The 26,975-nt window shown below is 44.5% G+C and overlaps 3 protein-coding genes across 3 annotated transcripts in view; 1 reads left to right on the top strand and 2 right to left on the bottom strand.

The window, feature by feature from the left end:
- Positions 1-17,356, bottom strand: part of ubr3 (ubiquitin protein ligase E3 component n-recognin 3) — a 55,562-nt gene extending 38,206 nt beyond the window's left edge. Inside the window, exons 1-18 of the mRNA XM_056289130.1 lie at positions 16,909-17,356; positions 15,708-15,847; positions 15,180-15,332; positions 11,004-11,159; positions 10,865-10,905; positions 10,628-10,694; positions 10,394-10,524; positions 8,519-8,747; positions 5,301-5,480; positions 3,313-3,446; positions 3,095-3,181; positions 2,928-2,993; positions 2,624-2,713; positions 2,385-2,513; positions 2,229-2,281; positions 1,951-2,084; positions 783-868; positions 516-657 (exon numbers count right to left, since the gene is read on the bottom strand). Coding sequence (XP_056145105.1) covers positions 516-657; positions 783-868; positions 1,951-2,084; positions 2,229-2,281; positions 2,385-2,513; positions 2,624-2,713; positions 2,928-2,993; positions 3,095-3,181; positions 3,313-3,446; positions 5,301-5,480; positions 8,519-8,747; positions 10,394-10,524; positions 10,628-10,694; positions 10,865-10,905; positions 11,004-11,159; positions 15,180-15,332; positions 15,708-15,847; positions 16,909-17,342 — 2,452 coding nt within the window. The 5' untranslated portion in view covers positions 17,343-17,356. The remainder of the gene's footprint in view (positions 1-515; positions 658-782; positions 869-1,950; positions 2,085-2,228; positions 2,282-2,384; positions 2,514-2,623; positions 2,714-2,927; positions 2,994-3,094; positions 3,182-3,312; positions 3,447-5,300; positions 5,481-8,518; positions 8,748-10,393; positions 10,525-10,627; positions 10,695-10,864; positions 10,906-11,003; positions 11,160-15,179; positions 15,333-15,707; positions 15,848-16,908) is intronic.
- A 477-nt stretch (positions 17,357-17,833) lies between these two features.
- mettl5 (methyltransferase 5, N6-adenosine) lies at positions 17,834-20,201 on the top strand. Its single transcript, XM_056289128.1, has 7 exons — positions 17,834-18,066; positions 18,157-18,271; positions 18,989-19,173; positions 19,259-19,341; positions 19,421-19,472; positions 19,547-19,596; positions 20,080-20,201. Exons 1-7 carry the CDS (start codon positions 17,967-17,969, stop codon positions 20,119-20,121), a joined length of 627 nt encoding a protein of 208 aa, XP_056145103.1. The 5' UTR covers positions 17,834-17,966; the 3' UTR covers positions 20,122-20,201.
- ssb (small RNA binding exonuclease protection factor La) lies at positions 20,159-26,975 on the bottom strand. The gene is made up of 12 exons (XM_056289127.1): positions 26,892-26,975; positions 23,225-23,285; positions 23,041-23,144; positions 21,897-22,071; positions 21,702-21,809; positions 21,508-21,611; positions 21,243-21,308; positions 21,108-21,150; positions 20,876-21,016; positions 20,600-20,786; positions 20,384-20,506; positions 20,159-20,291 (listed from the first exon to the last, which is right to left on the bottom strand). Exons 2-12 carry the CDS (start codon positions 23,279-23,281, stop codon positions 20,203-20,205), a joined length of 1,197 nt encoding a protein of 398 aa, XP_056145102.1. The 5' UTR covers positions 23,282-23,285; positions 26,892-26,975; the 3' UTR covers positions 20,159-20,202.

Genomic DNA, 26,975 nt, shown 5'->3' with positions numbered 1-26,975 from the left:
CTTTTCATGCATTAGCATAATGTTAATTTTTCTTAAGCAATGTTTTCACAAGTACATGCAAAATCAAATTTAAAAAAAATCTGATGATGGTGTTCAACTATTTTTCCATAATATGCATATCTGTCAACCTCCGCTATAGAAGATGGATATGCGTCGTCTTCTGCCATAGAGGAAAATGGATTTATACTATGGAAAGATAGTTCGAAACTATAAATAAACTTTTTAGAATTTTGCATGTACTTATGAAAACACTGGTTAAGAAAAATGGTTTACACAAGGTGAGTAAAATGTATCAACGATCACTTAAATACTATTTCCCTTCTTTTGAGACAAGCTGCTAATGGTCCCGATAGTAATCCAGCAACTGAGCTAAGTTAGGCCAAACTCACCATTCAGCATACCTTCAAACTGCATGCACAGACATAAAAAAAATGTATGCACGAGGTAGTCTGACTGTAAGTAAGTTGGACACATAGCAAAACCTCTGGAAACCTTTAACATAAACAGAATCTCACCTTTAGGCGTGTACATGCCCTGCTGCATGGAGCCCCCTGGTTCAAACACGGGGGCCTTGAAGTCAGCCACGGCAGACAGCATCTCCTCAAAGCTACAGCTCCCTGGTACGATGCCACTCTTCGGGTTGGGGTTCTCTGGAATCTGGAAAATGTCATTGAGGAAAAAAAAAACATTTCATAGATGACTGTAGGTGCAACTAAACAGGATCCATCAGACTGGTGGATTTTATTTCAGCGGGCCCGAGTTGGTGAGGTTGCGAAGGATACAAGGTCTAAGAGAGAGCTGTGTGTGCGGTCATTCATACACAACTGTGAGACCATCTCTGCTCTGAGGATTTCATCATCCGCCATTCCTGCAAGCAAGACAAACAGAGCAAAAAAACAAAAGTTAAATTTACACTGGTGTGATAAAATCCACTAGATCAGGAGTTGGGGGGGGGGGTGATCCAGTTTAACTTGGCCCCCTTAATACTTTTCCTTGAGCCCAATGACACCGTTATTGTGATGTTCTGCATGTGTGTGTTTGGGGGGTGGACCTTTTCCGAGTCAGCTTAATTGGCTCAGGATAGTTTAAATTGCGCCTGCACAGTTAACACACCAGGAAAGAGACTGAGAACTGCAGAAATTCAGACACGTGACCGCTCTCTCTGTACACTGCCTTATTGTTTTTCACTTTTCAAATGCATCTCTGGTGTTTTCACATACGTATGAAATAAACTGTTTCAGCCTCAACACACTGTGGTCCATGTCTCTGTGCCCCTTTTAAAGCCCTGTCATGGGCTCTTCAATGACAGGAATTAGTCACAGCTGCCAAACAATAGTTTTCATACATTGTACAAAGAATGCAATCCGAAGGTATTCTATTTTTTCTGTCAGATCTTTGCTAAACAGAGGATTTACTACTTGTGATTTTTGAAAGGGGTCAAATAGGCACACTGACTGTGCTCTCAAAGAATATCCATCTACTCATCCATTATCCAAACCGCTTATCCTGCTCTCAGGGTCATGGGGATGCTGGAGCCTATCTCAGCAGTCATTGGGCAGCAGGCAGGGAGACACCCTGGACAGGCTGCCAGTCCATCACAGGGCCGACACGCACGCACGCACACACACACACCCAGGGACAATTTAGTACGGCCGATTCACCTGACCAACATGTCTTTGGACTGTGGGAGGAAACTGGAGCACCCGGAGGAAACCCACGCAGACATGGGGAGAACATGCAAACTCCACACCAGAGGACGACTCGGGATGACCCCCAAGGTTGAACTACACCGGGGCTTGAACCCAGGACCTTATTGCTGTGAGGCGACCGCGCTAACCACTGTGCCACCGTGCTGCCCATGCTCTCCAAGAATATTTCATATGTAAAGGGGGGATGGTGCATGGATCAAACCCTGGTGGATTTATTCCAAAAGTCTGCTCTAACACCTACCCAAATGAATGCGCAGACTTGTCAGTATGACCAGGAATGTCAGCGCTCCTTCCAGCATTGGCCTCTCCTGTTCAGAGTCCAGCACGGCATTCTGATGCTGAGACGCCATGGTCAGTAGATCAACCACTTTGAACCTGTGTGAGACCAGTTAATTACCAGCGGGGAATGCCACCACCGTGTCTTAAAAATCCATTAAATAACAAAAATTTATACTATATGTGTGTATGTGTGTGTGTGTGTGTGTGTGTGTGCGTGCGTGCGCACATGCACAAGCTTACCTCTCAAACACGGATGAAATAAAGTAGTCAGGGTCTAGCCTTGATGCACAAACCTGTAAGATGATTAAAGATAAAATAGCGTATCAGAAAAACACAAAATTAAATAATGAGGAGATTGAATTGAGTTGCAAGCACTGTCAACCACTCAGTCCTAACCTGGAGCAAATAGATGTCAGGGTCTATCATGGAGTTGCAGAAGTGAGATTGCACATATGTCATAGCCTGTCCTTTGATCTGCAGACCATTCCTGACCCACATGTTGCTGTGGATCTCCGACAGGCTTGCCTGGAGTTAAACCGAGCAAAAATATAATCAAAATTCTACACTACGATTTGAAGAGCAGAAAGTGAGTTGTTCAGTCCATAAATACGTCCACTATTATGTATTGCCGTTACCTGAATTTGGAGTGGATGGACCATGATCTTCATCAGCATCTCCTGATCTGGGAGAAGACTGTCCAAGTCCAGGCCCTGGCACTTTACAGCCTATGACATATGAGGACCAAAACAATAAAATCATCCAAACAAACATGAACCGTTTAACACACAATGAGGAAATGGCTAAGAACCCAGGATTTATAATCATCCTGACAAGATGGGGTACAAAAGTATGTATGTATAAATTCACAATGCTGTCAACTCATGTCATTGATACTGATCGTAAGGAATCCATACATGTGTCGACTGCTTTGAAATATACCTTGCTGAGGAACATGGCGTAGTAGCGATGCAGCGGCAGGTGAAATGTCACTTGATTTGGTGTAGGCTACAAGAGACACGTGGGCCATGAGAAACAAGACAGGAGAACGCATGCTTCTAAAATACAGTAGCTTATGTGTCTGGACTGAAGTGCATCTCTGAATTTACCTCATCTATGAAGCCAATGGCGTCAAACCAGATCTGCATGGTCTCCAAACAGTAGCGCACTACAGTTTTCGTGTATTCCTGCGTCTCCTACACACAGGGAAGACATTTATTTTACACTTCAGAAGGGGCTTTATATGTCTTTTATGAATCTGGTAGTGGTTTTTAAAGACCATCTGTATATGCATGGGGGGGGGGGAGAGAGTAGAAACAGGACCTACTTTGACTTTGCAGTGTGTTAAGAGACCCCACATTGGTTGTGCGCAGGCCTCAAGTTCTGCTGCAAATGCTGCATAGTATGTCTGGGACTCAAACTCCACATGTTCGTTCAACTCCCGCTTGTTCAGATTCATCCCTGTGGGGAACAAGTAATGGCCTCAAATGTTACACAGTGCACACGCGTTAGTATAGTATATCCTTGGCCTCACATAAATCAAGTGAACAACAGATCACAATCTGCACAGGACGTTTTTATAGGACACAGTATAGACGAGTAAACAGGACAGATGAGGAAGAGATGGAAATGGATGAGTCGCTGTGGCGACCCCTAACAGCAGCAGCCGAAAGAAGAAGTATAAGCGAGTAAACATTTCATTGAGAAATCCACATAATGAAAATGCTTTCTGCACAAATTTTGTTATATTGAGTTAAAATTTCAGTGAACCTAAAACTAAAAATAAACTTTGGTATTAATTCATGTCAAGCAGGAGGATTCACCTCTGTGCAGGGGAACAGCAGTCAGTGTGAATACAATGTGATAGTGACACCCGGCACCTAACGTCAGTAAGTGGATACTCCAGCCCACAGTTAAGAGAGGTTGAGGGCTATTTTTAGGGTTGTGGTGGAGTACACGAGGCAAATGAGCAGCACATACTACAATTCCAATTTACCCACAATGAGTCGCATGGCCCAAAATATTTTGTTCTTCATTACATTCCAAAATGTTCCTATGCATAACAGATTCAGTTTTCCTTTGTATAACTTAAAGTCAGTAGTATCAATTACACACACACACACACACACACACACACCAGTGTGATAATTTTTTTTTTGATTTCCCCCCATTTGTACCCATCCTATTACCCCACTCTTCTGAGCTGCACCGGTTGCTGCTCCACCCCCTCTGCTGATCGGGGGAGGACTGCAGACTACCACACGTCTCCTCCGATACATGTGCAGCCGTCAGCCGCTTCTTTTCACCTGACAGTGAGGAGTTTCACCAGGGGGACGTAGCGCGTGGGAGGATCACGCTATTCCCCCCAGTTCCCCCACCCGCCGAACAGGCGTCCCGATCGACCAGAGAAGGCGCTGGTGCAGCGACCAGGACACACACCCACATCCGGCTTCCCACCCGCAGACACGGCCAATTGTGTCTGTAGGGACACCCAACCAAGCCGGAGGCAACACGGGGATTCAAACTGCCGATCCCCCTGTTGGTAGGCAACGGAATAGACCGCTACGGTACCAGGGCAAAGTTGTGGTGACAAGCACTCGATTGGTATGGCAGAGATGCAAGAGAAGAGATGAGTGAGAATGAACCCGGGACAGTCAGATGACAACGAGACAAGCAGATAATTATGACTTACATGCACAGAACAGCGTGTTGCCATTATTGCAATGTTTTCAAAAAATACTTTTTCCCCCAGTTGTAAAATATACAATTTAGACTGAAACATTTTCTCCCATTATTAAGCTATGGATTTGAGGTTGCTGTGGGCGAATTCAAAAATTACATGAGTTATTCTTATACATCCATCCATCCGTTATCCGAACCGCTTATCCTGCTCTCAGGGTTGCTGGAGCCTATCCCAGCAGTCACTAGGCAGCAGGCGGGGAGACACCCTGGACAGGCTGCCAGGCCATCACACAGGGCCGAAACACACACACACACACACACACCTAGGGGCAATACAGTACGGCCTATTCACCTGCCCCACATGTGTTTGGACTGTGGGAGGAAACCGGAGCACCCGGAGGAAACCCACGCAGACACGGGGAGAACATGCAAACTCCACACAGAGGACAACCTGGGACAACCCCCACCCCTCCAAGGTTGGACTACCCCGGGGCTTGAACCTGAAACCTTCTTGCTGTGAGGCGACCACGCTAACCACTGCGCCACCGTGCCGCCCTTATCCTTACACATCATCATCAAACGGGTCAAAAGGTGAGTTCTGTGAACGTACCCAATATTCAGACATCATGTTACCTTGGAAAAATGACACGAAGCTCATCCACAGCATCAACAGCGAATGGTCCTCCAGGAACTTTTTTGCTACACTTTGGTGTGAGAGGATGTTTATAAAGTCACTAACTAAAGGCCAGTAAGTGTTGTTCTTCAGCAGAGCCTCACCACAGTTCACCACAACATGGCGACTGTTCTCTTCATCTGGAAAAAAAGAAAAGGGGGGGGGAAAATTGAGTTTAGTGAGACAAGCGAGACAATGAAAAATTCAGTCACGTTTAAAGACACAGGTCAATGTGACAGTCTGGTTTTTTTTGGGGGGGATTTTTCTCCTTTTTTCTTCCCAATCATACCCGGCCAATTACCCCACTCTTCCGAGCCGTCCTGGCCGCTGCTCCACCTCCTCCGCCGATCCGGGGAGGGCTGCAGACTACCACATGCCTCCTCCGATACATGTGGAATCGCCAGCCACTTCTTTTCACCTGACAGTGAGGAGTTTCACCAGGGGGACGTAGCACATGGGAGGATCACGCTATTCCCCCCAGTTCCCCCTCCCCCCTGAACAGGCCCCCCCGACCGACCAGAGGAGGCGCCAGTGCAACGACCAGGATACATACCCACATCCAGCTTCCTATCCGCAGACACGGCCAATCGTGTCTGTTGGGACGCCCGACCAAGTCGGAGCTAACATGGGGACTCGATCCAACAATTCCTGTGTTGGGAGGCAACGGAATAGACCGCTACACCACCCGGACGCCCTGTGACAATCAGTTTTAACTAAAAGATGGGTTTACTTTTTTTAAACAGACTTTATCAAAACAATGTCAAGCATCATTTAAAATCGCACACAGACAAAATGAATTCACTGATCACCTCAGCACACAGGAACTCGTTCCTTTCCTGAATCGCATCACTGCACTTCAACACAATCCAAAAGGGCAACTGTTTAAGCCTTTAGAAACTAAGATTATATCTCTTTTTCAAAAACAGTTATTCCACAGTACAGTCAGATATACACGTTTCATTAAAAAAAACATTTTCAGGAAAGTCACAAACCATGCTTTCAGTTAAAATGACTTTTTTGCACTTCCACAAATACATTTTCCTTGCTACATCTACACCAGTCTCTAATGCCCCTTTTCCACTGCATGGTACCCGCTCAAGTCGACTCTACTCTGTTGGACTCTACTCAATTTACTTTTTGGGCTGTGGTTCTCCACTGCAGATAGGGTCCCCTCACGGCGAAGCCCCGCTGGTCATTTGTGGGCGTGTTGATTAGTGTTTCCTCCCTTGTCTACCAGCGCCCCACACCAGTGTTTTATTTTCAAAAAAATCAACTAGACCAACTCTAAATGTGTGCTTCACATGAACAATATTAGTGTCACTAAGAGATTCACTGACAAAAATAACTTTTTACACAGATTATCAACTATAGTACAAGTTTCATAAGACTCGCTTTGGCATTTCCTGTTATAAACAGCTGTTCCATTTCTCTCTGACCAATCAGTGGTCAGATTTTATTTATATTTAAATAAACAGAATAAAGTATATTTACATTTTTGTTCACATTTTATTTATTTGTTCTTATTTAAATATTTTTATTTATTTATCTTATAAGATTTTATATTTAAATAAATATACATATATTTATATTTTATTTGGTTTTTTTTTTTATTGTATTTTATTTATTTATAGTGGTATTTTCAGGTCACCTTTTCGTATCGGCTCACTTGGAACCTCGACGGAGGCGGTACCAAAAAAAGTTCCCATTACCAGGTACTATCCCTAACTTTTGCCCAATGGAAAACCAAACAAAGCGAGTAGAGTCGAGCCAGTGCCATGCAGTGGAAAAGGGGCATAAAATAGACGGCTATATCCAACACTATAGGACTGCCCGCTGTCACAAATACAGGATTTTGCAGATGTTCGGGATGTACTGGTTCAGCTGCAAAAAAGTAGCTCCACATCGAATCAGATTTTGCTTCTACTCAAAAACACATTCTGAATTTACACAAGATAAATGAAGTTTCAGCTGACCTTTCCTCTACAGCTCAGCCCCGCCATGAGTTACACAACGCTCCTCCTACATCTCAGCCCAGGCCTCCTTTTACATCTCAGCCCAGGCCTCCCTCTACATCTCAGCCCACCCATTAGTTACACAGCCCACACCTTCGTCTGCTCAGTCCAAGATAGCGGTCCATACATCTCGCACTTTAGAACATGAACTCAGGTCAGCGGTTCCTTACTGTCACTTAGTTTGGTACAGCGAGGTGTATTACAGGAGGGTGATCAGCAATGCAGAGCACCTGTCTAGTAGGGGTGTATGAAAATTGTGATACTGTATCACTTCTCAAAACCACTGAATGGATTTTTAATTGTTTACATGTAAAGGTTCGTGACAAACTTGTTGTGTTGTGTTGTGTGTGACCCCACAACCGCTAGATCACAGTGTTGTAATCTATCTTCAGCCATCCGACTCTTCCACTCCAACACAACGTAAACCGAGACAGGAAGTAGCATAAGCACAAAGAAAAGGGGCCTATGAAACCGCAATATATGACCTTTCTTACAGTATCGCAGTATATCACCACATAATGAATGGTAACCCTGTATCATGAGACTATCGCATCGCCAGATTCTCACAACACACAGCCCTACTGTCTAGTAAGCAGGAAATACACCCATCAAAGGTTAAAGGCTGAATATTTTCTGAAAAAAAATTCTATTGGATCATCAAGTTTCTTATAGTAGCATGAAAAAAGCGCATGCGTGTACACACACACACACACACACACACACACACACACACACAGTATGACTTCCCATTGTGTATTCGGAATACAAAAATGTTTTTTAGACTTCCTCTTTAAGAAGACGGGGACGTTTTGACATCCTGTGCTTTGGGACAATTTGATGACATCAAGCCAAAAAGGACACCATCTTTTCACCAATATTTCACACGGGCAAACGCAAACCACATTTTGGCGTGCGGTTTCCCCAAATGAGTGTTTTGGCAGTCTCCAAATGCTCTACAGTGTTTCCCATGCTGCGAGCTGGCCAGGTCATGTGTGTTGTGGGCCGTCAAGAACAAATTTAAGAGACTGTTGTTCACCCAAGTGCCCAGTCCATTACTCCCAACATAACATATAAGCTACGCAAAAAATAAGCTGCGGTCTTGAAAAATCTGGCAACCTGCACCAAACCAAGATGAGAGGTAAACGGGACTCATCTAAACAACTTACCCTGAAGTTCACTTTTGATAAGGCAACTCTCCATCATGTAGAGGAGGACTGTGACCATGATGTCCAGCAGCTGGCACTCCTCGGTCACGTGCCGTGCCAGCTCCTCGTTGCTGAACAGCTGCACGCTGATGTGCACGATGCGGTTGGACATGGTGTCCGACTCATGGCTCTTCATCAGTGTTTTCATGATGAACGCATAATGCTGAACAAATGTCTTTGTGAAGGTGATCTGCCACAGAGGACAATAAAAGTAAAGTTATCCTGTTCAATGTGTGCCAACTTTGAAGATGTGGTTCCCATTTGGAGGGGGGGGGGTACTTTTGGTTAAAAAAAAAAAGAAGAAGGATGCAGACCAACACTAAGAAAAATGGGGAACACCAAGTAAAAACTTGGACATGGAATCAAATTTTTTTGGGGGGGGGGGTTATTTTTACCCCTTTTTCTCCCCAATTGTATCCGGCCAATTACCCCACTCTCCCGAGCCGTCCCGGTCACTGTTCCACCCCCTCTGCCGAGCCAGGGAGGGCTGCAGACTACCACATGCCTCCTCCCATACATGCGGAGTCACCAGCCGCTTCTTTTCACCTGACAGTGAGGAGTTTCACCAGGGGGGACGTAGCACGTGGGAGGATCACGCTACTCCCCCCAGTTCCCCCTCTCCCTCGAACAGGCCCCCAAACCAACCAGAGGAGGCGATAGTGCAGCGACCAGGACACATACCCACATCCGGCTTCCCACCCGCAGACATGGCCAATTGTGTCTGTAGGGACGCCCGACCAAGCCGGAGGTAACACGGGGATTCGAACTGGCGATCCCCATGTTGGCAGGCAACGGAATAGACCGCTACGCTACCTGGATGCCCGGACGTGGAAACAATTTTAATGAGAAACTGCTTTTGCAAAGCAAAAGACCACAGAAAACTGAAGGAAAAGCTAAAATATAAAAACATCTGCCTCCAAAAAAAACACTAGCTATTAAATTCACGACATCCAGCATTACTGCATAAAATAACAAGCTATTCAATTTTAGATTGACGATACAAGCAAAACTGTAAAGAGCCTGAAAATAAAAACACAACATCAGTTACTCTACCAATTGCTGTGTGCATCCTAAGAATTATCTAACAAGGTGTTGCTTTCTCCGTCCTTCTTTAGAAACTACACTGGACTTCAAAAAGAGTCGGTTAGCGGTCTAAGCATCGGCTCTGTGTCGATGCAGTTGCCCACTGGGGACTGGGGTTCGCGCCCCGGTCTCGTCAGATCCGACTATGGCCGGACTCGACGAAGCAGCGATCATTGGCAACGCTGTCTTCGGGAGGGGGGCGGAGTCGGCTTGTGTTCGTCACGTGAATGCGTCTCTGTGTGTGTCGGAAAAACAGTGGTTCGGCTTGGAGTCGCCTTGTCACGAAAGTGGCGAGGCGGTCTCCTTCGAGACTGCCGGCCGGAGAGATGCAGTTGGCGAACGCATACAGTGCGAGGGTGGGTGTTTGAATTAAAATAGGGATCGATTGGCCACTAAATTGGGAGAAAAAGGGAAAAATCAGAAATAAATTTATAAAAAAAAAAAAAAAAAAAAAAGAGTCGGTAAGGAAACACAGCTTAGCCATACTGAAAATGTCAATTGGTCCAAAATGAAATAAAATCTCAAACGACCAGTCTAAACCAAAACGAGCAAACTACAGCTGATAACCAACTGAGATATAATTGTAAACCAGATTACAAATCACTAAAACCATAAAACATGCAAAATCACTAAATATTATGCTTATTTGGAGTCTGGGTTACATCCCAATGAAATAACTTTTTTTTTATCATATATTTAAAAGGGCTTCATAGGTATTAACTTGCACAAAAGAACTGTCAAAAATGGAAATACCTTGTAGTCCTGATCTGGCAACATGTTTAGCAGGAAGGTGACCATCTTCTGAGGAAACTCATATTTTATTGTCCAGAACAGCAACTCCTCCAAAAAGCATTTATGCTTAAGAGAGTCCATAATAGAGGGGTCTGAGGACATAACGGGACACAATGAAAGTGGCTGCTCATGACAACATTTCATATGTACCTGATATATAACAATAATAATAACAAATTATGGGACCGTAATTACCTTTGGTAGTGCTACTTAGCTTTACCCTCTTTCTTTGTCCAACAGACTGTCCCCCATCTTGGTCCTCCTTTAAAAATCAATCCATGACAGAGGGAAAGGAATTTCAATTAAGTCACACTCACAAATGGTCAGTTCAGACAAAATTGAAAAACTAATCTCACAATCAAGTCACAAAACTTAAATCTAAAGGAAGCCCATTTTGTAGCAGTTCCTCTGTCTAATGACATGTACACATACCTCTTTACTAGAATCATCTGGACTGCCGGGTGAAATGCCTCCTGTTAAATAAACAAATAAATACATGAATAAAAGGTCGGGGATTAGCGCGCCGCTCACTTTTGCCATTCTGGCACAGAAAGTGCGATGCCCGTCTTACCCAGCAAGCCCAATGCAACTGCACCTCCCTCAGCTCCAGCAGTGAGGTCTGCAGCACCTGCCTGGGCCTTCTCCTCCACAGACACCAGACCTGAATTCTTCAACGCTGACAAATACTTTTCATAGTTCTTTTTAGCATACATGTTCTCTTCTTGACCTGCAAAAGAACAGCAAGACATACACGGACATTGTGACAGCTGAAATTCCCAAATCATCTAGAATACAAAGGTGTTCGAGGTAGACTCCTCAATAAAGATAATGAGTACAATATCTGGACTACAGATCAGGATGCAGATTTTATCACTTAACACTACAATCATGAAGCTTTACACATGACAAAAATGGTACTTTTGACACTTTATGGCTGGCTTATTTGAGACAACAAAAAAAAAAATCTATGAAATATCAAAGTCACAGTGGCTTTTGTGGCCACACATTTTATGGTTATTATTGGGTGGGAATTTCCCAGGATAAACTAGAAGAATGCACCCTAGTTGAGTGCCGATCCCTGCCAGGTATATCTCCTCTTCTCTGGTGCTCGGACTTGGCGACAAACCACCCCTTTTTTCACCCACCGGGAGAAGGGAAAATACGGGGGCACTGCCCAAGTATCGCCCCTTCTACGGTGCTTGGACCGTAGAAGGGGCGATAGAAGAATGGACCGTAGAAGAATGAAGGCTATTCCATGCGAGAAATTGCTAAGAAATTTAAGATTTCCTACACCGGTGTGTACTACTCCCTTCAGAGGACAGCACAAACAGGCTCTAACAGGTACTATTTAATGAAGATGCCAGTTGGGGACCTGTGAGGCGTCTGTTTCTCAAACTAGAGACTCTAATGTACTTATCTTCTTGCTCAGTTGTGCAACGCGGCCTCCCACTTCTTTTTCTACTCTGGTTAGAGCCTGTTTGTCCTGTCCTCTGAAGGGAGTAGTACACACCGGTGTAGGAAATCTTCAATTTCTTATCAATTTCTCGCATGGAATAGCCTTCATTTCTAAGAACAAGAATAGACTGTCGAGTTTCAGATGAAAGTTCTCTTTTTCTGGCCATTTTGAGCGTTTAATTGACCCCACAAATGTGATGCTCCAGAAACTCAATCTGCTCAAAGAAGTGCCCATCCAACCAATCCAACTTGTGGGAGCTGCTTCTGGAAGCGTGGGGTGCAATTTCTCCAGATTACCTCAACAAATTAACAGCTAGAATGCCAAAGGTCTGCAATGCTGTAATTGCTGCAAATGGAGGATTCTTTGACGAAAGCAAAGTTTGATGTAAAAAAAATCTTATTTCAAATACAAATCATTATTTCTAACCTTGTCAATGTCTTGACTCTATTTTCTATTCATTTCACAACATATGGTGGTGAATAAGTGTGACTTTTCATGGAAAACACAAAATTGTTTGGGTGATCCCAAACTTTTGAACGGTAGTGTATATATATATATATATATATATATATATATATATATATATATATATATATATATATTAAAAAGTTAATATGCAGCACTCAAGCTAAAAAATATTTGTAATAAAAACATTATGCCTGTCAGCCTGTGGATGCACAGCCTCCTAGGCAGACCCTCGCATGAATGCGACCAAGTCTAATACGAACGTGCACTTTCCAAAAAGAAAAGGTTTGCTATGTGACCATTTTGGTCAAACCCTAACCCTGTCTTTATTTTCACAATAAAATAAAGCTGCGTAAACCCTTCACGCTTGCGCAACTCGCACTGATGGTTGACTCAGATTGGGCAGCGACAAGAATATGCAATATTCCTGTTTTGACTGCAACCTAGAGAAAGTTGTTCCTTTATAACTTTTGCATTTTTTTTGGATGATCAAAATCTTTTTTAGGACTTCTGATCATGTCGCTGCCGTACCTTACTCGACTGTAAATGTGAGTCACGCATGCACACGGTTGACTTAGGTCAGGCAGCGACAGAGAGCAGCATTGGTCGAGCGAGTGACGGTAGTGAGAACAAAAATTTTTCAAAAGGTTTTGAATCACCGCAACCACGAGAGGTTCTTGATCATAGTCATAACTACATATATTACACAGTCAGCATAGTTAGGACTGTTTGTGTATAGTATGCAAATGTTTTGTGCATGCTATGCACAAAACATTTTAGGCTGATAGATCGAGTATTATGCGAGATTAGTCACACACACACACACATACATACACAATCCCCTCCAGGTCATCTGCCTGGCAGGGGTAATGATCCAGTGTATAGCATTATATATCTTCACCACAGCTGCTAAATGTGGAATAGGGCAGGTAGCAGCAAGTTTGTTGAAGAGACTTAGGGTAACGTGCAGATATGACAGACCAAGATTGTAGAGAAACTTTACCAACAGATACTACAACATCAGAAGCTTAAACTCAAGTTCAACCATCACAGGAAGTTGAATCAGTTCATCTGGACATGTTTATTGAGAGAAACGTTTCATCACTCATCTAAGTGACCTCTTCAGTCTCAAGTCTTCAGTTGGGACTGAAGAGGTCACTTAGATGAGTGATGAAACGTTTCTCTCTAATAAACGTTGTGTCCAGATGAACTGATTCAACTTCCTGTGGTTTCTTTACCTGGATTATTGAGCATGCATTGATTGAGATGGCTTGAACATGTGTGGAGGAGAGATGCTGGGTATATTGGGAGAAGGATGCTGAATTTAAGGAGCTGCCAGGGAAGAGGAAAAGAGGAAGGCCAAACAGGAGGTTTATCACTAGAACGACCGGGATTTCACTCCTACCTAAAATGACCATGGGCGGTCAACATGACCGGCGGTTTTTAAACTCTATTCTGTCAAGATAAATACCCAACTGAGAAATTAAGGCATTGCATATGTTATTATGTCTGTTAGGAAATGACTGAAACCAAAATTAACATTTTAACAACTATAATACTACTTTTAAACAATTTAAACTTCAGAGAGACATGGTTGAACTTGAATAGCAAAATTGAAAAAGGAAATATTACCTGAAAAACCAAATGGAAAACACATATTGATAATCTAACAAACGTAACAAGGCCTATAAAATGTGAAATTTAAAAAAAAGAACTGAAAATAACCAATGAAACAGTCCTGAACAACGACCGGAACTTACTAGAATGACCATGGGCAGTCAAAATGACCACCAAAATTAACATTTTAACAACTTTAATTCTATTTTTCAAACGATTTAAAATCACTGCTGTCCAACGCCTGTAAATACTGCAACGCCTCGGTGGTAGTCATGGTGCGTCTGTACCCAGACACGTTGGCAATAATCAAAAATCAAGTTTAGACTATTTCTCTGCACTGGAGAACGCTAGTGTGTTTCTAGGACAGAGCAATGAACTTCACGACGGAAATGATGTGACCAACACACGTCATAAATGGTGACATGATGCACACGATCACGCGCAAATTATGTGCGGTCATTTTGACCGGTCATGGTCGTCTTAGGTAGATCTTATCATAACTTTTTTTCTTTTGTGCGATTGATTTAAAACTCATTTTAATGCAAATATATGCCATTTTAGGACCATTCAGTGAGCGGAAGGTCTGTATCTTTTTCTTTTCTTTTTTTTTCCCCACAAACTTATTAAACTTTGAAAATCCAAAACGGTCAAAATGACCGGCTTGGTCGTTCTAGTGCTATGGATGTGGTGAGGGAGAACATGCAGGTGGCTGGTGACAGAGGAAGATGCAGAGGACAGGAAGAGATGGAAACGGATGATCCGCTGTGGAGACCCCTAACGGGAAAGTAGTAGTAGTAGATTGAGCATGCAAAAAGTCAAGTTCAACCATGTTTTTGTTCCAGTGGTGGAGAACATGCTGACACAACACTGGCGACCGTTTTATTTTAAAATCTCTGGGATTTGAAGTGGTTTAACACCAACAGTACTACAGGTAATTTTAACAAAAATGCCAAGATTCAGGATTGTAGCTTTAAGGAGTGTAAATAAATGTTGGCACACCATACATGCTTTTTTTGAGCATTGATAAATTTTTCAATGTAAGATGGGGGGGGGGGAGATTATTTCCAACCCTTGAAAAAAAATTCTATTAAAGAGGTTTTCAAGACCTAGCAAGAGACAGTGTCCAATAAAGTCATTAACCTAATATGACTACCTTTATATCACATCATGTTGATGCAGACCTCATTAGGAAATGGTCTTCATATTTACCCATGCTTAGGTCCTTGAATGTTTGCTGATTGGTCAGGATCTTCGTTAGTACAGTCCTCATTGCCCCTCCCATTTTGGTAAGCTCCTCTAGAAAGGAGATCTGAGGGTCCAGTTGTTGCAGGACCTTCTGCAGATCTCTCTCACTTGAGGTGTCTGGTAAAACATGATAAGAGAAACGAGCAAGATAAGAGAAAAAAGCCGTAATGATCGCTCGTAAACAAGCCAAGAGACCCAAAAATAAATTACAAATGGTCCGGAGCAAAAGCAATATCCATTTCTCCTTTGGCTGTAAAAACAACTATAACAATTTTGTTTCCAAAGCAAAGTTATTATAAAATAGGTAATTACTAGTGACAGCAGGTTTGTAGTGGATTAAATTATTATGCAGCACAGCATCTACATCAAATGCATAATTTTCACAACTCCACAGTTTTCTCTTCGACACGTGCAGCAAACCAACTACCAAAACCAATTACGTTCTTTATTTCCCCCCCTCCTCCATGCGAAAGACGGTGGCTAAGGCTTCACCTGGTTCAGTGTATCCGTCCCTTAAGTACTGGATGATGCAGATGATAAAGCGAGGAAGGACCATCTCGGACATCAGCAGGAGGTCTCTCGGGACAGAAGGGACATTCTCACCCGTCCTCAACCGATGCCGCCTGCAAAACCTGTCGAGAACAGAAAGGATGCAGACAGCTCACGCAGAAGCAAGGGTGTATCATTTAATCAGTGCAATGCAAGAGCCCTCTCCAAGGTATTCTCAGAGAGAAGACAAGGGGAGGGGGGGGGGACACCAAGATGAAGACAGAACTACCCAGCTGCTGTCAAAACACAATAGTGATTGAGTCTTGATTCTGATGGGTGGACACAACGTTTCCAGCAATAAATACCACACAAAGAACACTGACTTGACTTGCAACGACAGTGGACTTGGTGAGGGGTAAACAGCTGTTTAAGCACCACAGTTCGACCCTGGTCAGTGCGAGGCAACACAACTTAAACGACCCAAAACGAAACCAACTCTCTAATAACCAGACATAAACAAAAACCCAGCTGACGCCACGTCCGATAACCGCGCGAGAGGATAGCGGGGTGAACGTATAAAAAAAAAAGCACGTGCAATCGCGCGACTAAGGACAACATGCAAAACGCCAAAAGTGCACGCTCATCTGATGGACGGGATGGAGTTACGTCCCGGGGAGGCGAGCCAGAATAGGTGTCAGTACACTGTACTTCCAGACCCATCTGTTGCTCCAGAGAGCCATGTGTAAAGTCAAATAAAGTAAATATAAAAAAATAATTTTTTATATTTACTTTATCACACGCACACGCACGCACGCACGCACACGCACGCACCAGTAGCAGCAGCATCAGTGCATTAATTCAAGCACACTGTTGGCTAGCTTGTCCAGCATCCAGCCTCAGCCGCCGGATCGCTCCTGCCTCCCTAGGCCCCCCTCCCCCGGCCCCGTAGGCAGGATATGTTCGACATTGTGCGCCGACACCTAGTTCGCAAAAGCGGCGACGGGGCTGATCCCGACGCTAACGGTGCTAGCTAGGCGGCGTATGTGTGAACGCTAGCCAGCGCCGTGTCACAACGCTAGCTTGGTTCTCCACGGGCAGCTGTCAAAACGGCCCCGGCCGCTACGGCGGCGTTAGCGTAGGCTAGCTAGCGCGGCTAGCGGGGGCTAGCTAGCGCGGCTAGCGGGGCTAGCTAGCCGGGACTTACCCGCTCTCTCGCATGACATTACTGTCTCCACAGTCGCAGGCCCCGCCGGCCTGGCTCCGGAACATGTTGAAGTCGTGGCCCGTGTGGTCCCCGTTGTTGAAGCACTCGGCGCAGAGCGACATGCAGGGGGAGATGCCGCAGGTGCGGCATCGGTACGCCACGAAGTTGGCCGTCCACACCAAGCCGCACAAAGTGGCGTTGTCGTAGGAGCGGACCGTCCTGCAGAACTCCTCGAAACCGTCGCCCCCCGCGATCAGGCATTTGCACCAGTCCAGCGCCTCGGTGTCCGCCGCCGGCTTTTCGGGATTCAGAACCGAATCGAGCAGCTCCCGAAGCTGCCGGACCCCGGCGCTGTTGTCAGTCCGATTCAGGTCGGCTTTTAAACGGGCAGCTATCGCTCTCTTGTCCCGGCGCAGCAGCGACGCCGCCATCATGCACTCCGGCTTGTTGTCCACAAATTTATTTTTGTTGTCCTGTGGCCATGATCTCGGGCTTTCTCGCGAGACCGCCGCTCGTGTGTGTGTGTGTGGGGGGGGGGTTCGCGATAAACGCGGCCGTGCGGGCGCGGCAGCGGCGCGCGTTAATCCGGCGGAGCGGCTTTGGGGTTAAATAATAGAAAAAGGTCGGTTCACCCGCAGCGACCACACGCTCTTTAAACGCCTCCGCTTCTCTTCAGCAGCCGAGCAAAGCTGCTCCGAGCGCACCGGTTGCTTGATCTTGCGCGCAAGAGGGAAGGAGCACGGAGCTGCCCGCTGTTCTTTTTTACACTCGCTTTCAAAAGCGTCGATACTTATATTAGCAATAATAATAATAATAATAATAATAATAATAATAATAACGCCACCTTTCGTGTGGTCCCGGTAGATATTCTAGTCCACCGTTTTTATGACAGGCGGAACGAATAACGTTCGCTCCGGCTTCCAGTCGGGCTGTTTTGAAACACACTCATTCGGAAGTTACCCCGTTGATGGGTTTACCGCAACCGGAAGTCGCGAATTTTCGAGGGGGGGACACATTGATGCAGATCACCTGCAACATGATATGAGTCGCGTCTAGTTATGAAACTAAAAGAGCTCGAGAGTTGCCTTCAGCAAGTGGACACCTTCGAAGACCCTAAAATCCTGCTCGAACAGTACCCCACCAGTCCCCACATCGCAGGTGAGGCGGCACAGCGTCGGTGGTCGTGGCACGATTTTGTGAACCGCTGACTGGATAAACCAAGTAAACGTTGTTTCTGCTTCTCCGCAGCATGCATGCTTTACACGATCCACAATACATACGGCGACATTGAGGGTAAGCTCGTAGCGGATCTGGGATGCGGATGCGGAGTTCTCAGCGTTGGGGCGGCGATGCTGGATGCCGGGTGAGATGACTTACACATTTGGTTGTACTTATATCGCACCGGGCAAGAAAATAACCGGTTTACATTAGTCACTAGAAGAACCCCGCTACAATGTAGCGGTTCGGTTTTCCACCCGTCTAAATCTGCCTCCTCTTCATCTAACCGCCTTACCCCTGCCCCTGAACCCCCCCCCCACTCCAACTCCCCCCCCCCCGAATGCTCAGAATCATCTGAAATGCCGAGAAAAGTGGTTTTTAGAAAATGCATAATTATGCGTAATTATTATAATTATTTTAATATTCTGCTATTTTTCTGGTCCTCTCTGGAACAGTACCTACCACCTCCAAAAAAAATTAGGATCATAAGTGCATTTTTGCAAAAATGCATATTTTGTATAATGCCAAAACATTTCTAAGTCCCAGAAATTTTTTTTATATAGGTGAAAAAAATCAAAGATGCTCAGAATCACCTGAAATGCCGAGGAAAGTGGTTTTTAGCCATTTTTAGAAAAATGCATATTTTGCATATTTATGCATAATTTTAATTCTCTGGGATTTTTCCCTTACTCTCTGGAACAATACCTACCACCTCCAAAAAGAATTAGGATTATAAATGCTTTAGTTTTCGGTCCCGCTATCTACACTAACACACACACACATATTACGAAAATATGGGAAAATATGGGAGTTGATGTCATATATGTACTATGTCTAATCTGTCGTTTTCTTCTCATCACAGCTTATGTGTTGGCTTTGACATTGATAACGACGCACTGGATATATTCAGAAGGAATAAAGAAGAATTTGAAATTACAAATATCGATTTAGTGCAATGTGACATTTGTTCGTTGGAGGCTGATGCGTTTGCCAAAAAGTTCGACATCGTTATAATGAACCCTCCATTTGGCACAAAACACAACCAAGGTAAGCAGCTACATGATAAATACAGTCTATATTCTTCTAAGTTGCTGTTTAATTTTTTATTTTATTTTTTTAATTTCTGTTGAAGGCATGGACATGAAGTTCCTCAGGCTTGCACTAACAATGGCAAAGCGATCAGTGTATTCCCTTCATAAAACATCAACACGAGATGTAAGTATTCTAGACAGTCGTGGACAGCGTTTTGCACTGCACAGCTTAACTAATCTTTATTTGCAATATATAATTGCAGCATATTCATAAGAAAGCCAAAGACTGGGGAGTGACGATGGAAGTAATTGCAGGTGAGTGAATCAACTTTGGTTTAATTGAAACCACTTCTCATCAAAAGCTTACCTCTTTTCTACTCTTTTGACAGAACTAAGGTATGACTTGCCAGCTTCTTACAAGTTCCACAAAAAGAAATCGGTAAGCCGACACGCTGTACAGCTGCTTTCTCTGCCATGTGTTTCTTAGTAGGTTGTCTCAAAGGTAAAGAAGACAGACAACTCCCGAGTTATATCAGCACCACGAATCTTGCTTGAGAAAAGTAGTGTGCTCAATTAGATAAGTGGAAAAAATACAAACTGTTCTTCACAGAAAAAAAAAAGTTTTGTAAAATATTTATTTGCTATTCACATGAAAACTTAGAAAAAGCTGACATTTTTGAATGAGATCTCGCTGTTTTTGCAGAGTAACTTACATGTGGGAAAATGGCATGATTCACAGGTCCATATTGTCGTGCTGATTTTTTTAATGCAAATTCAACTACAATATTCTTGTAGATATTAAATGAAAAGAAAAAAAAAAGCATCGCCAGGAAAACCTAGGTACACACAATGTGAGGGGCACAAACCCATACTGAAAAGGCTGAAAACTGACGCAAAGTTTACATTCCACATTTTTCTACAGGTTGATATCAACGTGGATTTTCTACGGTTCTCCAAAGCATGAATCTTCCCCTGGAATGGATTTGAATAATCTCTTGTTTTCCATGTTTATAATAAATGTTGTTCAAGGAATAAAAAGACGAGTCTAAGATCCATTTTCTGTTTTGCCAACCTTTGATGCTGGAGCATCAGCATCTGCTTCTTCTAGAGGTCGCTTCTTTGGGCTTGGAGGTGCTGAGAGACAAGTTGAGAGTTTTAAATGAAAATCAACCAGAAAAAGTCTTACCATCAAATTAAACTACAACAGTTAAATCGACATCTCTTACCCTCCTCATCATCACTATCAAATTTGGTCTTTTTGCCTTGGAAATGGGTTCTTCCTTGATCTCTGCCACCTCTTCCCCCCCTTCGGCCTCCTCGTCCTCTGCCACCTGACCTTCCTCTACCACCTGGTGAAACAGAAAAGATCCAATAGCATTTAGATCCTCTTAAAATTTACAATGATAGGTCACATTAACTCATTTTAAAATTCAAATCGGTACCTCTGCCCTTTGATCTGTTGTATGTTTCTTGTTGAGCTTCGATTATCTTTTTCATTACATCTTTCTCCACATCTCCCTCAAGCACCTCCCACGCAACATCGCTGTCCTTAACTTGCAGCGTTCCTCCATTTGCCTCCTTTGCCTTTTCCAAAGCTTCCTTCGCATTCCCATCAAAGAGGAGAGTTCCCTTGTTGGTAGCAGAGCTCAGTTTAAGCACTTCATAAATCTCATTACGTCACAGATTAATCAGACAAAAGTGGTGGTCATATCAATTACCTCTTTGGCTCCCCGTGTAAAGTCAACCCACTTAATTTTTCCATGTCCAGAAAACAATTCATGGAAGTCCTCTCTCGAAACGTTTTCCAGTTCTCCTGAAAATTTCAGTAGGCATCCCGTCTGTTCATCCAAAAGCAGGCCCTAAAAGGCAAATGTAGAAATCTTAATAAGTGAAAATGTTGTGGTTGCATCTCAGTGGCAGCAAATTTTCAAGTGCTCCTGGAGATCTTACCATTTCTTTTTCCTCTGCATTTTTCTGATGTTCCTCCTTGTCACTAAAATTTTGGGAGGGGGGGGGGCAGGATAAGTTATTCTTCACAGGTTGTAGATATCTGATGAAAAACTTAAAGACCACTATTTGACTCACTGTTTAGCTTTTGCTTTTGCTTTGTACTGTTTTCTTTCTTCTGCTTTCTTGGCGTGATAGTCTTCCCTGAAAACAAATTAGCAAGGACAAAGGTTAGATTCATCTTATCTTAACACAAATGCACCAAGCAATAGTCATGTCTTAAGCATTACAACAATCCTATCAAGATAATTATCCAAGTAAATCAAACAAAAGACTCAATTTTAACTGCAGCATTTTAATTCGACAACAACCAAAATCACGGAGAAATTCCATGGTATCCTACCTTGACAGCACAAGCATCTCATTGTCTTTGAATGATTTTATATCTGAACGTTCAAGGAACTGCTTGGACGTTTCGTTCGAGTCAAAACAGATGAACACCGATCCCTGTCAAAATAATTGCGTAGTCATCACTGAAGAACTACTCCCCCAGCCGTACTATTAGAAAATGAACTGTACGTCATGAACGTGTCTTACTTTGAATTGCCTTTGTAAGTTTCTCCTCATTTGAATGTTCTCGATGGTGCCTTTCCCGCTCAACCACTCCTGGATCTCATCAAGGGTAGTTTCTAGAGGAAAACCTTTCTGGTTGACCAAAAATAACATCTTTAACAACACAATCATAATTTACCGATACTCGGGTATACACACATTTAAAGTAAAGTAACTCACAATGTACACAGATTTATTTTTCAGGGTGTCCTTGTACTCATCATTGATTTCTGGCAAGGGTTTGTTTGGAGATCTCCTCATCTTAGTCTTGTCCTCGCTGATTTCCAATAGGCCAGACTTTGATTTTTGAAGGGCACCAACGATGACGCTGCTATCTGTGGTTAAGGTCTTGAGTCTGAGAGAAGAACAATGGTGTCATTAAACATTAACCTCATGTACAAAACTTATCTTGAGTCAGCTTTCATAGTATATATAAAAAAACGGACAAAGACGCCAAATGTCAGAGCTTTGTTTTCTCTCAGCCATTCTAGAAGATGTGTACTGACCACCTTGATGGTATAAAGCTTGCTGTACTGCTGTTAACACTAACTGTAAGAAAGGTGGGGAAAAAAAACAACTTTGTTGCCCAAAACAGGTGTCCCACAATAGGACAGGAGTATGATCATTTATCGTATTTCAAGCAGAACTTTTTAAATCAAGCCTCGTGCTAGGCCCATATCAACCGCTTGCAGGGTCTTACGGCCAAATCTCTCTTGGACAGGCAAACGGCACATCAAAACAGACTGTAAGCATAAACGTTAAGTAACACAAACTTTATTGGCCAATGTTAGCAAGGCTAAATGTTTAGCATTTACTTGACGCAATCTGTGGCTTTAAAAGACAGGGTTCACAGGTTGTGTACTCCAGTCTCCTGGTTCAGGATCGTGAAGGATCAGACAGCCGATTGGGGTGAAGGTCAAATTCCTTTTGAACAAAATACTTCTGCGGTACTTGAAGCTATGAGAGCTGGCTGTCACTGTATTTTGTATGAAATTAATTAGACAGTGCCTCAACAGAAGGAGACATTCCTTGCCAGTTTACACGCAGAGACAACTTGGGAGTAATAAGCCCTGGAGGCTTGTGTAATTGAAGGCTCCCATGTATCCCAACCATGGTTTGGAGACTAGCAAGTCATGGCTGCTGCAAAGAAATGATCCAATATAGCTCTCCAAACTTTCCTGTCTTTTCACAAATGATGACGACCAACAGTTCATTTCAATATAATTTTGTTAAGAATTTAAGTATGAATCTTAATACACACAATTTGCTCAAACACCAGATTGAGCATTACATTGAACATGGGATACAAAAAAAATTGACAAACCTGTTAAATTTCAGCATTGTTTCAATGGTGACCCAGCCATCATCAAGTTGCAATTGTTCTTTGAGAAACTTGTCTCTTGGAAGGTTATGATCCCCAAAGTAGTACTGTGACAGAAAATGGGAGACAGTCTTACAATTGGCATTCAACTGACGGCATTGAAATAAATACTTAAGTGCGGAATTACCTCAATTTGTCGAACCACCTTCATCTCAACTGAAGACATGTCTTGGTTTTCTGCCATGGCTCTGTGCGGAGAATAAATTAGAGTCTAATAACCAACTCGAAATGACATCCATGAAATATAATCACCATTATGGAGTGATGACGAGATCGAAAAGTGGCTGATGGTATGCCATCAGCAGCATATGCCGATTCCTAGGAGTGGTATGTCGCTCATGTTCCACCAGTACATACTGTTTCCTAACAGCAGGTGCCACTTTAAAGTGGTAGGCCACTGTCAAGATTGTCCCTTCAGTACCGTCCCTGATGCATCTGCAAAAAAAGCCAGTGGGCTAGTTTTACAACAAGTGCTGCTTTAAATGTGTATTTTTTTTCTGTCTTTATTGACAATGCGCAACACAGGAGAAATAAAGAAAAATAAAGGAATCAATTTTCTCCCGTCTGTTGTTGGGATATACGCGATGCGTGGAGTTCAGGGTTTCTCGCACAAGAGAGGCACTGCTCCAAGGGCTCTAGAGTGGCATCAGCAGCATTATGGTGTGGACAGGCAGGAAAGTGGAGAGCCCAGGGAGGCCTGGAGACAGCAGAGTCTCGGCTGAGACACAGGGCTTTGGTGGGCACGGTGGCAACTGGACAGGCAGGGCTGGGAGCCATCCCACAACCTCACTATGATAAGGCCCATGGCAAGGACAGATGCCATCTAGTCCTGGAGGAGATGTGGGCAGGTGTCAAGGAGGACAGGACCAGCAGAATAGTGGGCATGCGGCAGCAGGGAGCATGGACAAGGTGGGGGGGGGGTGCGCTGGAGAGGAAGATATCATGGGGAGATATCTGGCAGGCAGAACCGCAGTGGATCAAGTTCATGGTACAAGCCATGTATGATGTTCTACCTAGCCCAGCAAATCTCAATCTCTGGAACAAGACTGATCCTCCATCATGTCTCCTGTGCCCTGGAAAAGGTTCACTGGAGCACATCCTCAGCAGCTGCCTAACAGCCCTGGGGGAGGGCCAATACCACTGGCAACATGACCAGGTGCTGAAGACAGTCGCAGAGGCCATCTCCAAAGCTGTGGCCAACAACAAGCGAGCCCGCAAACAGAGGAACATTGCCTTTGTCAGGTCTGCCGAGTAGCCTCAGCCACAGCCCAGATCAGCAGCTGGTCTCCTCACCTCTGTCAGAGTGGGAGCTGCAAGTCAACTTGGGGGGGGCAGCTCAGATTCTCGGACAACATTATGACAACTTTGTTGAGGCCAGACGTAGTGCTATCATCAGCACCTTATAGAGATGACAGTTCCCTAGCAGGACTGGATGAAAAAGGCAAATGAGCAGAAGCAGTCCAAGTACCAGGAACTGGTGGATCAGTGCCGGGGAGGCTTGAAGGCACGTTGTGAGCCCATTGATGTGGGGTGTAGAGGCTTTGCTGGCCACTCACTGTGCAAGCTCTACACTCTACTTGGCATCACTGGGGCTGCAAAAAGGAAAGCCGTCAAGTCTACCATGGGGGCTGCAGAGAGGGCCTCCAGATGGCTTTGGATCAGAAGGAGTGATCTGTGGACCAGTGCTGCTGGGACACAAGCCAGAGCCTGATCAACCCCGGCTGGGTCGCTTGAGCAAGGGTGTATAATGTTGAAAGACCCAAGGACCTCAGGAAACATCGATGATGGTGCTTCCCAGTGCATCCTACGGTGTATCTTCGAATCAAGCGTTTCCATTTAAGCGTTTCCCATTTTAAGTTTCATAATTGACGTTTCCCTTTTCTTATTTCCATTGCCATTTTCAATTTCAAATTTACAGTTTAAGCGTTCAGTTTGAGCATTTCCATTTAAGCGTTTGCATTCTACATTTTTTTTTAGTGTTACTTTCTATTTTCAAATGAACATTTTGCATTTTAAATTCACTTTTTCAACATTTAATTATGGCCTAGTAGTTGATGAAAATAATCCATTTAATTTTCTCTTTTTTAATTATCTATTTGGACTTTTACTTTTAATTGTGGCCAAATAAAGCCTTCACGTAGGTTGCGCATTGTCAATAAAGACAGAAAAATATACATTGACAGCAGTACTCGTAAAAATAGCCCACTGGCATTAAATCTGCATATGCATCAGGGGGGGCAGCACTGGTGCGACAGTCTGACAGCAGCCTATGTGCCGGTGGAACACGAGCGGTATACCACTCCAGGGATACCTGGTGCATACCATCTCTCTAGTAGCATCTATCCCAGACAGCATCCAGATGTGGGCCACTTCAGGGAATGATGCGGCATGATGGCCTTCTTCTGGCCCTGATAAAATGGGTGTGACCCTGAAGTGGCCCGTGTGTAAATGGTGAATATGGCCCAAATATCACAAAACAAATACGGGCCACCTTTGGCAAATATGTGGCAGATGCAGCATTGCTATGGCTCGGTTCTGGCCCAGATCTGGTAAACAGGAGCGGACCGCCCAAGTGCCATCATTCCACGCGCTATGTGGGCCGGATCAAGTGTCAGGTGTGGCACGGGTCCGGGCCACAGCAGTTCTGCTATCTGGGCTCTATCTAGCAGCATTACCATCAGCCAATTTTCGACCTCGGCGCTACTGCCATTATGGGTTCGACTTGTATTTGTTGCATCATGCCGGCCTGGATATGAACTGAATGAAAGCTATTTTATTCAACACTGTATTCTGACAGCAAATTGTATCCTCACAATGAACGTGTTCTCTGCATTTGACCCATCCTACTGTATAGGAGCAGTGGACAGCTGCAGCGTCCAGGGACCAACTCCCAATTCTTCTTTCCACTGCCTTGCTCAGAGGCACAGGCAGAAGTATTAACCCTAACGCGCATGTCTCTCTGATGGTGGGAGGAAACCCACGCAGACACGGGGAGAACATGCCAAATCCACACAGAAACGACCCGGGACGGCCCGGGGTTCGAATCTCGCTGTGACGCCACAGCGGTTAACGCCGTTAAATACAATGTATCCAAAGGGACTGAGTCGAGTGCAACTGGACTTGTACGCCAAGCAAGTCCAGTTGCACTCGACTCAATGGATAACCCCGACCTGGATGGACGAGGACGTCCACAGACGTGTTCCAACACAGTGGTTGAATACGCCCGTTTCAACCGAAAGCGGCACAGCCAGAGACTTTCTGTGACGTCAGCGTGTCTTAACAGTTGACTTACGGGATACTTGACACATTCTGAAATCTTTAAAAGTCGGATTTTCGTCTTCAAACGCGCAAGGAAAACAAACTCCGCCCGCCCGGGCGCCGCCGCCGCCCCCCCCCCGGAGCCCAAAACGAAGCGCACCCCATGTCACGCCGCCGCGAGAGCGTGGTGGAGCAACTCGGCCAAGCTAAGGCGCTAGCCGCTGGGCTTGCGCGCGGCGGCTCGCGGCTACGGAACCAACTCGCCACGCTTCTTTTTTTTTTACGTTTGTTTTGTTCGTCCGCGACTCCAAATGGGCGAAGCACCGAGGGGCGGAGAGCCGCCCTCTCGGCAAGGTGATGCTGCACGCTCCACTCGGCTAGCCGTAGCCAAGCCAGCTACGCGACTCGAGTCCGCGGCTGGGTGTCTTTAAAGCGACCGGATGTGAACGTCGAGTTTGTCTCATCGCCCTTTTCTAAAAAGAGAGAAAGGAAGAAATAAAGGAAGGAAGGAAGTAAGTACAAGCCCCGACACTTACTTTGGTGCTCGCCCGCTCGCAGCAGCAGCGTGGAGTCTCTAAATGGGACCTCGGTCTGTCTGCGCGTATCGCGACTCACGTCCG

The sequence above is a fragment of the Lampris incognitus genome, chromosome 11 (assembly GCF_029633865.1).
Source record: "Lampris incognitus isolate fLamInc1 chromosome 11, fLamInc1.hap2, whole genome shotgun sequence".
Lineage (NCBI taxonomy): Eukaryota > Metazoa > Chordata > Actinopteri > Lampriformes > Lampridae > Lampris > Lampris incognitus.
The sequence above is the reverse complement of the archived record's forward strand: the minus strand, read 5'-3'. Positions and strand labels throughout refer to the sequence as shown.